The sequence below is a fragment of the Solanum stenotomum genome, chromosome 12, assembly GCF_019186545.1.
Source record: "Solanum stenotomum isolate F172 chromosome 12, ASM1918654v1, whole genome shotgun sequence".
NCBI lineage: Eukaryota > Viridiplantae > Streptophyta > Magnoliopsida > Solanales > Solanaceae > Solanum > Solanum stenotomum.
The window spans coordinates 46,394,904-46,405,864 of record NC_064293.1 but is presented as its reverse complement, the minus strand read 5'-3'; the positions used below and the strand labels follow the sequence as shown (position 1 = coordinate 46,405,864).

General features: G+C 33.6%; 1 protein-coding gene across 1 annotated transcript; it reads left to right on the top strand.

The window, feature by feature from the left end:
* Window positions 1-343: 343 nt before the first annotated feature.
* LOC125847740 (uncharacterized) lies at window positions 344-5,254 on the top strand. The gene is made up of 12 exons (XM_049527420.1): window positions 344-915; window positions 1,025-1,103; window positions 1,583-1,655; window positions 1,935-2,018; window positions 2,107-2,223; window positions 2,621-3,043; window positions 3,207-3,601; window positions 3,686-3,785; window positions 3,889-3,948; window positions 4,024-4,110; window positions 4,391-4,519; window positions 4,700-5,254. Exons 2-12 carry the CDS (start codon window positions 1,027-1,029, stop codon window positions 5,000-5,002), a joined length of 1,848 nt encoding a protein of 615 aa, XP_049383377.1. The 5' UTR covers window positions 344-915; window positions 1,025-1,026; the 3' UTR covers window positions 5,003-5,254.
* Window positions 5,255-10,961: the final 5,707 nt, after the last annotated feature.

The following is a 10,961-nucleotide window of genomic DNA, read 5'->3' as shown; positions in this document are numbered from 1 at the left end:
GGTTTTTTTCGGTTTTTCGGTTTTTATTTTTTAAAATCCGAAACCAAACCAAAAAAACAAACAAAGTAATTTATTAATCCAAAACCAATCCGAAAAACCAAAAAACCAATCCAAATAAAAATTCGGTTTGATTTGGTTTGGTTATTCGGTTTACAACTCTATTTATTGATTTGAGCAAAATACGACAATCCCCACCCCTAACCAAAACAGACACACAAATATTGATCTTAAGCAAAATACGACAACCCCACCCCCTAACCAAAACAGACACACAAATAGAAAAATAGAGTGATTGAAGTTGAGGCTTAGAGGTATACATATATACAAGGTGTGGGACAAAGGGGCCGGTCAACAACTCCCACTAGCTCAACAACAAGTGAAACGAATGTGGAAAAATGGGTTGTCAATACTGCTAAAATTAATAATCCATCGACTTTGTTTCTAATCTTCTTTTTGTTTTAGCTTAAACCTTTATTCTGTTTGAGCCACCATTTTTATTATTCCTCCGAAATCTCTGACCTTTATCAACTCTTTATGGTCAAGTATAATATACCTACTTTTGGATACCTTTGACATTTTTGAGCTTTAGTAGGGAATACCCTTTTTTTTTTCAGTGGAAAAAGCTCTCTTCACCTTCCCCTCTATTGCACAAAGCTATATTGGGAATGTGGTAATAACAGATTTTTGGAGCAAAAGTGAGCATCTGCTACTTATACTTTCAGCTCCTGGTCAAAAGGAGGGCTGCCTTTTCTTGTCCATTTGAGAGTGTGGCCTGACTTTCTGCAAGGACAAGTTGGGGTTTTTATTTCAAGCTGAGGTTTTTGAGGCCTGTTTGAGGTCTTTAGGGGTCAGTGGGTCTGTTTCCATCTTCTAAATATTTGATCTTTGATTGTTACCTGTTTGAAGTATGCACTGGTAAGTATACTATGATCCATTTTTGCTGTTCCCATTTACTCATTTGTCAGGAAAAATTGGTTCTTGATGGCTAATGGCAAGCTTTTCATTCACATTGAGTGAGCTGCAGATATGGATTTTGAAGGGTTTAGCACCAGTAAATTTCCTGGAAATAGAGTGACATCTTCTAAACACACTCGTTCCAAGAGGTAGACTTTGGATTTATTCATGTCTTGAATTCTCTCTCTTTCTCCTTGGGGTCTCGTTAACTGAAAAAATTGATTATTGGGTATGTTTCCCTTGGTAGATTTTAGTGGTTTTGTACAAATAAAACCCCTCTAAATCACATCTGTGCAACTATGTGCTTGCTTAACAAACTGCTGTTTCTTGTAACAATGTGCTTTGCGTTACTGCAAAATTGGAAAGCTCTGTAGCAAGAGTGGGAAAGGGGAAAAGGGCTTTTTTTTTGTATGACATGGAGTACTGAATCTAACATTCATGCCGTTTACTTCTGTTCTTATATCCTACTACTTTAGTTCCTTTGCACAAAGCAATTTGTTTATTTTAGAAGTTTTTTGTGTAATCCAGATTTTATCCCGTGGTTAAATCTTTCCTACATGTGATTTGTTGAGTGCTGTCTACTGTTTCATTCAATCTTTGTCTTTTTGTGTGATTTCTGTAATGGCAGCTTCCCAGTTAAACCAGAACAAGAGGAGAATATCGTGGATCATTCTGTAGAGACCTCTAATCGATTGAAGTTGGTAAGGAAACTTCCGTCTTGCGTTTTGATGTTAAAAGTAGCCCCCAAGCTATACTGTGAGTGAAATTTCACAATGTCAAATGTTGGAAAACGAAATAAAAGTAGAACAGAATGTGTGATCTTGTACCTAGCTTCCTATATTCCTTCTCTGTAGTCTTGTTTTCTGATATCTCTATGATCCAATTTGCTAGATCTATCTTCTGAAAAAATAAAGAAGAACATAGGCCTCAAAGTACCTAGCTTTTTCAACTATCTGACGATAATTTTTTATTTACACTAGGATAAGAGTCACGGGAATGACTGTAATGTGAGCGAGAAGAAACAATCATCATCGGCTGAAATACAAAGTTCTCTGAGGCAGGAGGTAGTCTAACATAGATGATATCTGCTCGTGTTGGTGAATTGGAAAGATTCTTAATGTCTATAATGTGTAAAGGCATATCTCTTTGCAGATAATGCAGCTGGAGAGAAGATTACATGATCAAGTTGCAGTTCGATGTGCTCTTGAGAAAGCATTAGGTTATAAATCTTCTTCTCAAGATGTCAATGAAGTGACTGCAATGCCTAAGGTACCTCCTTCTCCTCTGTGTAGTTTTAATATGAACTATTCTACATTATAATCTTTAGCATCCTCTACCGAAGTTTCTCACTTTAGTTGATCTCAAAAAAAAAACAAGAACTATAATATGTTATATATATGAGGTACTTTTGAACAGGTTGATTTTAGATATGTGATGATGTACATATGTTAGCTTTATATACGCTCTCTGAGTGTGTAAACTTGGGAACTTCACACGTTAAACTCTTTGTGAAGTTGATTTAGTAGTGTAAGGCTCAAATAGTCTATTGTCGTTCCTAGTTTCTGCTAGGCTCATGGTTGTTGTCAGGTTATTTTCTTATATCTTAATTGATTCGTTAACCTTATCTCTGTCATATGTTGATTATACTCTTCCCAACTGATTCCAGCCAGCTACAGAACTGATAAGAGATATTGCAGTACTAGAATTGGAAGTTGGGCATTTGGAACAGTATCTTCTCTCACTATACAGAAAAGCATTTGATCAACAAATCTCATCCTTGTCTCCTCCCACAAAAGACGATAAATTAAAATCTCCTATAAGTACCCCAAGAAGGCGTCTTGATTTCTCCAATTCTGATGTGATGTTGAAAAGGGAAAAATCTGCTTCTCGAGTTGATAGTCGATCAGAATTATATCCACGGAAAGAAACCAATAGTATGGTGGAAGACAAAATTAACGAATCTGGAGTTCAACGAAGCCATTCGTCGTTATCTCAGCGTTCAGCTTTGTCGAGCAGAGCTTCCCCACCGGAAGAGACACTGGGCAAAACATTGCGTGCCTGTCATTCTCAACCGTTATCTATGATGGAGGTAATTTGCATCAGGGAGATGAATTTTCGTTGCACTTTCTGCTATTTGAAGGACGGATTATTTTTATTATTGTTGCATCTAGATATAAAATGACTCAGAAGTGTTTTTCTAAAAAACAATTAACAGCTTAAAAATTTGAGTCTCTTTTACGACTTCTTTGCAGTATGCGCAAAATGCTTCTTCAAATGTAATCAGTTTGGCGGAGCATCTAGGCACCCGTATCTCTGATCATGTTCCTGATACACCAAACAAGCTGTCTGAGGATATGATAAAGTGCATGTGCACCATATATAGCAAGCTTGCTGATCCTCCACTGACAAATCCCGGTCTTTCATCGCCAACCTCATCCTTGTCTTCCATAAGTGCATTTTCCCCAAAAGACATATGGAGTCCAGGATTTAGGAATGATTCATCTTTTGATGTTCGGCTGGACAATCCTTTTCATGTAGAAGGGTTGAAGGAGTTCAGTGGACCTTACAGCACAATGATTGAAGTACAGTGTGTATATAGAGATACTCAGAAATTGGGCGATATTGAACCGATGTTACAGCACTTCAGGTAAGAACATATGAGATTCAGGCACCTCATGGCATGAGCTTAACCTTATTAACGTATGATGCTCATTGAGGTGTCATATTGCAGGTCACTTATTTCTCGCCTAGAACAAATAGATCCACGAAAGTTGACTCACGAAGAGAAGATAGCATTCTGGCTTAACGTACATAATGCATTGGTGATGCATGTAAGGTTCCTCATTAATTTAGAGCTTCAGTGTTGCAGTTTTATGATCTATGCAGTCAATATCTACTTTTAGCTGATGGTGGAGCATTACTATTTCCGTGTAGGCATTTCTAGCTTACGGTATCCCCCAAAACAATGTCAAGAGAATATTTCTACTCTTGAAGGTTAGTAAATAAACCTTTTTATTTGGCTAAGAGTTGCGTGGTGGAGATGTTGTCTTACCTTATTGCTTAATTCAGGCTGCCTATAATGTTGGAGGCCATGTAGTAAGTGCAGATATGATACAGAACTCTATCCTGGGATGTCGAATGTCCAGACCAGGACAGGTATACTTCCTGAGCTATTTTCTTCTTGGATGTCCATTTTAGGTTAATGTACACGTGCAACGGTCATGGCCTAAGCTACACAATCATCAATCAACTGACTACACCTCAAACATACTTTCTCCTCGAAGTATATCCCAAGAGCTTTAGCATCTTTATTTACTTCTGTAGTCAAAATGTCTGTACTCCCGCCTAGTGCTTTTTGTTCTTGTCATATTTCTAGTTCTACTGGTTTTGAAGGATTTAATACTTGAGATGCTGATAAAGTTCATTCTGGATGCAGTGGCTTCGCTTGTTACTTTCTTCTAAAGGAAAATTCAAGACGGGGGATGAAAGACAATCATATGCTATTGAACATCCAGAACCCCTTCTGCATTTTGCACTCAGCTCAGGCAACCACTCAGATCCCGCGGTAATGGCCATAATATTCTCCTCACTATCTTCTCCATGAACATGTCATTATCGCAAAGCTAGAAATATACATCAAGTTGCTCTTGCCATGCAAATGCGTCTGGTATTTTTAAAAAGAAGATAAATTAGTAGTGATGTGGAGGCCAATTTCTTTCTAACGGGAGTGAAATGTTTTTGTCAGGTTCGAGTCTATACACCGAAAAGAGTACATGAGGAGCTGGAAGTCGCAAAAGAAGATTATATCAGGGCTACCTTTGGTGTGAAGAAGGATCAGAAAATAGTGTTGCCAAAAGTTGTGGAGTCCTTTGCTAAGGATTCTGGCCTATGTCCTGCTGGTGTGTTGGAGATGGTCGAGCAATCTTTACCGGAATCTCTTAGAAAGAGCATTAAGAAAATTCCACAGGGAAAGGGCCGCAAGAATATTGAATGGGTTACTCATAATTTTGCTTTCCGGTATCTAATAATGAAGGACCTGGTGAAATGATGAATGTTAAGATTAATCGAAGAATGTGGTTGTTTCTTTCTTTTCTCTTTGAAAGGGGTCTCAATTCTTTTTCCCATCCTATCCCTTGTGTATAAATGAATGGTAGTTTTCGGTTAGAATGGAGGATGATCGAAGTTCCTGTAATTTTGTGCCCTCATTCTATTTGAGCAAAGCCTAGTTGTGTGCTCTAAGAAGAAGCAAATTCTGTGTTTCAGGCACGTACATAAATCTAAATCTCATCTCCATTGGTTAGGAGTTATTTTAATTCACTTCTTTATATCATTGGTACATTAATAAATTTGTTATTTTTTTTATATGTTGAACAAATGTTATATCTGTTAAGTTTTTTTACTGTTAAAACTTGAAAAACATAAATAATAATGTCATAACTAGGAGTAATAAATAGTCTTATAAATATGTTAAACATGAAATTTTCTCTAAATCTAATTCATATCATTGCTCAACTTCTATAAGTATTTTTGCACTTTCCCCTTCGTTACGTTGGACAATCTAATCTTAAAGCCCAATATCAATTTAAATCAGAGCTGGGCCTTCTCTTACGTTGGACAACTTACTTTTCAAGCCCAATTGACGGTGAATCCATCGGAAAAATTTCATATTCACACTTTAATAAACTGTATTTGTGCATATACAGTATATAATCTTAATCAAAATTGTGTGAATATCTAATCCCAACTGAAAACACGTAAATACAATATCTTGTGTATGTCTATGTTTTTAAAAAGTCGAAGTTGAATGTATGTGAAGAAATCAATTGTATATGTAGTCAATTAGATCCAATGTATATGTTTTTTTAAACTGTATGTGAAGTGTACGGGGAACCAACATCTAAAAATATATGCTGCTTGTATATTATACATGTATGTCTCTCTATTGAGAGAATGCTCATTGCTAGAGTTTATAAATACACAAATACATATATCTTGTATATCTGTTATAAAAAATACATAATATCGCTACATTTTTTTATAATAAAAATTTAGAAAAATAGCACTACAAAAAGTAACAAGGGAGCCGAAACCGCTACAGAAATTTTCTCAATCCTTTTAGCTCATCGAGGCATATATAGTTTGACTTATCAAAAAAGGTGATCATGATTTTTGATAGTTTATTACTCTGTCCCATAATTTGACTTGTCAAGAGTTGAAATAAAAAATTGGACTAACCTAACAAGTCAAATATAAAAAATTCAGTGGACTTAATTTTCAGCTGCTGAAGTTTCTTCTCTTTGTGAGCTGCAAAACTGCACCATCTTAAAGGCCCAACACATCCTTTCACGCTATTACTATTATTCAGGTTATTAAATAAGTTCAAGATGTATATTTCTTTGATTTTCTGATCTAGATCGGTGGTAGACTGATTATTACTTTTATTTTAAAAATAAAATAAAAATTGTTAACACATGAGGTTATTTTGGACAGTTTAGTTATCATAATCCATCTATTATACTACATGCATTCTTAGTCAGCATCTAGGTGTGTTTCACTAATCATTAATGAATGATAGTTCAGGTAAAAAACTCACAATTTCAATAGTTCAGAAATGAAGCTTTAGTATTTTTGACTCTTAACTTTTTTTTTTATGTATAATAATATATGTAATGGACAATCTGTTATCAATCTGTGTATAAAAACTCAGAATTACTGATTTCAATAAATTTTGCAGAAACATGAAGTAACCAAAGTTTAATAAACCAGTAAGAATAGATGAACAGAAATTAATTGACAAAACTAAAATCTGTAAAAAACGTACCACAATCTGGAAAAACAAAATCAGAAAAAGATCAAGCCCACTGAATGCACAGTGTCCCCTTAAGGAAATTATTCCCCTCTAGTATCCGAGGTTTGATTTGGAATATGTCCTCCCAGGATAGAATGATCTCAATCACCAATGTATTGATACCCAAAACTCTGGTGTCAGCGAACCACTCAACAGCAGTAAAATACACGAAGAAATTTTGTGCAGAAGAAGAAGAAGAAATCAGAAAAATTCGTAAGGAATAAATCTGAAGAATCAATGTATNCTGCACCATCTTAAAGGCCCAACACATCCTTTCACGCTATTACTATTATTCAGGTCATTAAATAAGTTCAACATGTATATTTCTTTGATTTTCTGATCTAGATCGGTGATAGACTGATTATTACTTTTATTTTTAAAATAAAATAAAAATTGTTAACACATGAGGTTATTTTGGACAGTTTAGCTATCATAATTTATGTATTACTACATGCATTCTTAGTCAGCGTCTAGGTGTGTTTCACTAATCATTGAATGATAGTTCAACTAAGAAACTCACGATTTCAATAGTTCAGAAATGAAGCTTTAGTATTTTTGACTCTTGACTTTTTATTTTATTTTATGTATAATAATATATGTTATGGACAATCAAACACTGTATTATTATGCTTTATATATGAAAAACCAATTAAAGGCTCCTAATTGTATTGCTTACTAGCTAATTTCTACATTATTAATTCATAACATCACTATTCCTTATCTAATTTGTGTAAACCAAACGGCCCGGATAAGTATTGACCTACTGAAGATTAACCAAGTAATTGGACAAGGACTTGTTAAATATTTAATAAGTGACCAGAGCTAAAAATATAATCACCTACTTTATGTAACAAATTATGAAGTAGGTGATTTGGATAAGCGGAAAATGACAAGGGAGGTGATGCTGACGATGAAATAGGTATAAATTATTTAGGTAGAACCTAGCAACTTATTAAATAAGTTATAATTTCATATTCATAAACTTCAAGTTCCAACTGCGATGGTAAATATAGTGGATAATCTTTAATGTATGCAAAATTAAAGTGGATCCCAACTAATCAATATGACAAATTAAAATTGGTTGAGGCTCTTGAAAAAATTGAACTCTTTTAGTGTAGGATAAGGAAGGACCACCTTGTATATATTATACCCCATACTTGTGTTGCAGCTAGCTAACAGGCACATCATGGCAATTAAAGTCTCTCAACAATTTGGCAAAACATACTCTGATTCAAATTTTCACATTCATTAATAGTAAACATTGAACTGTTTTACGTTAAAAGAAAAAACAAAAAATACGACAAGACATGAAGAATACTATTATTACAACTTTGGAAGAAGCAAGGTGAAATAAAATCTGGCAAGTGAAAAGGATGTTTGATCCTTCAGACGCATTAATCTTGGGACCCAACCAATGAAATTGCCTTCACCTTTATCTCCATTTCTATCAAGTAAAAAAATATGATAAAATACTCCTATTTTAAGTGGTAGGTAGATAGCAAAAGGGTCTTATTATTGATTGACCCTGACTTTTTTTCTAGTCCGATATTTTCGTTTTAATTTATATGATGTAACTTGACTTTATATAAAGTTTAAGAAAGAGATAGACTTTTGAAACTGAATAATTTAAAACAAGTCATAAATATTTTAAAATTAAATTGTTATCAAATATAGAAATATTTTTTTTTACACGAACTAAAAATAAAAGTCAATCATATAAGTTGAGAGATGAGACACAAAAAAAAAGTATTTGAAAAGATTATAAGATTTTAATGAGATTATGTTCGAGTTAATTCTATGGTTACCAGCTTCGAATGGATGTTATATATATCTCCATTTAATAAAAGTAGATATATTATTCGCGATAAGCACTAGAAACATTAATCATCGATCCCATCAAAGGCTCAAACATATATATAGTACCTACTTTACTATTATATATTCTCATGAAAAAAAGAATTGTGACGGTCCACACATTTTTTGCCTTCCGATTAAATTTAATAAAATAACTACAAGTTGCACTATCAGACACTATAACATTTACTAATTCATTCTTCTTGGATTTTACTCTATTAATCTATGTATGGCATCAAACTTTTAATCCGTTAAGCAGTATTTAACTGAAAATATTAGTTAGGTGACTTGGGGATTTCTTATTGCGAAAGCAGATTTGCAACAATTATTACTTGAGTCATCGATCATTATGGTGAAAAAAATAAATCTGTATATCCCCAATAACCGTCATAATGTATTTACACATTATAGAACAAACTAATAAACTAACGGGTTAATACAAATGGAGCTGACCGGCCAACAACTTCTTTCACTCAAATTATATCTATACATGGGTTCTAGCTAGAACCATCTATCTACTATTTATAATTATAAAAATTTAGTTATTAGACAGTAAGATTTATAGCAACAAAAGATCTAGATCTACTAAAATGTTACTATGTCTGTACGTATTTGTGTGATTCACATGTTGTGTTTGTCCCAAAGACAAAGTACACTGTTGCACCACTTGTGATGGCATTGAACTATGCCCAGTCCTGTATTGGTATGGACCAATTGTATATACATATAATATGGAGTGAAAAACGTGCCATGAAATTTTACAAGTGCTTTAATTTGAGTAAAATTGCATGGTAAAAAAACTCATTTCTACTTGAAATACGTGAAGCATTGGATTCTCCTAGCTGGCCTTGAACTTTTTTTCTTCCAAACAATTGATCAATGGTGATGTAATGATAAATAGAGTTAAGGCATATCAACAGAAATGGGTCCAGCCTAATTAACCAACTACATTTGCTTAATTAAATTTTCTACCTATATATATAGTAGTATAGTATATATTAATTAGTCTCACTACCATTTTGCAACTTGTTTTACTATTTATGTCCAAAAAAAACCCATTTCAACATATGTTCGTGAATAATATATTAGTTGGGTACGTACTCAAAAGTCAAAATTTTCCAAACTACAACTTGCATGGGTGAAAAGTCATGTATTGTCGCATTGTTTGTTGCTTACTCACTCGAAACTTCAAATTATATTATTAATTTATGGTAATTTTCAAATCAAAGGAATAAACAACTATTAAATGTAGATAATGATATTGACGTGGTTCCAGCTGTAAGAAAGTTAAGATTAGCTAGCCTGCTAAGGCAACTCTTTTTTTTTTGTTTTTCGCCGAGCGTTCGGAACCCACATTAAAGTCCGATTAAATTAAAATTCATAACTGAAAAGTCCCACATTGAGGAGTAAAACATTCCATAACAAAAACGACTTTATACCAAGAGAGTTCGAACTCAAAACATCTTATTAAGGATGAAGGAATACAGATACACATGCAACTCCTAAACACAGAGTACTTATGTTAATTTGTTATCTCCTATGATTTTAGTACGATAATTGTAGTGGTGGGAGAAAGTAAAATATAATAATTATTTTTCCATGATAGTTTTTGCAAATACACTTTTCATACAATATTTTTCTTTCTTTGACCCTACAAATTGTTGCAATAATCCATCCCATTCATTTAGATTGGTTTTTTTATTCCTTCATCAATTGTTAAGACTTAAGAATAGGGAACATCAAGAACAAGAGCACTGGAGTGAGCTAGCTAGCTTCATAACTTGCAATTTCAAATCGTTAATTAATCGTAGTTTCTTTTTTAATCATTGAACTGTCCCTGACTCCCTTCACAACATACATATAGATTAGTTTAACATGGTTCAAAGCATTCAAATTATTACTTTGTTAGCTAATTATGGCTAAATTTATAATCCTTGATTCCTTGTAATACCTGTGATGTCTAGAATTCATGTGCTTCGAAGTCAAACAATGAAATCGCTTGTATCGTCGACAACAACATCCTCTTCTTCTTTTTCTTCGTAATTCATTTATAAGTTAGTTTTTGAGGTTAATTACACATTTGAAATACACTGAATAACAATATTCCTCATTTTAATCCATGCTAGTCGTTATGATAAGTCAGAAGATAGCATACGTTGCGTAGGTGGTGCGGGTGAGAAAGTTTAGAAGACGCCAACCTTTGTATTTATCATCTCTTGATCTAAATAAAATCATACAATAGGTTAAAACATCGTATACAATTAATTAAGAAAAAGTGCATTTTAGCTGTAGTGCTTGATGATAA

What these genes read in the sequence shown, in the direction of transcription:
- LOC125847740 (XM_049527420.1), top strand. Translation starts at nt 1,027, where the DNA reads ATGGATTTTGAAGGGTTTAGCACCAGTAAATTTCCTGGAAATAGAGTG. An exon ending in AAACACACTCGTTCCAAGAG is followed by an intron (nt 1,104 to 1,582) that starts GTAGACTTTGGA and finishes CTGTAATGGCAG; the next exon opens with CTTCCCAGTTAAACCAGAAC. An exon ending in CCTCTAATCGATTGAAGTTG is followed by an intron (nt 1,656 to 1,934) that starts GTAAGGAAACTT and finishes TATTTACACTAG; the next exon opens with GATAAGAGTCACGGGAATGA.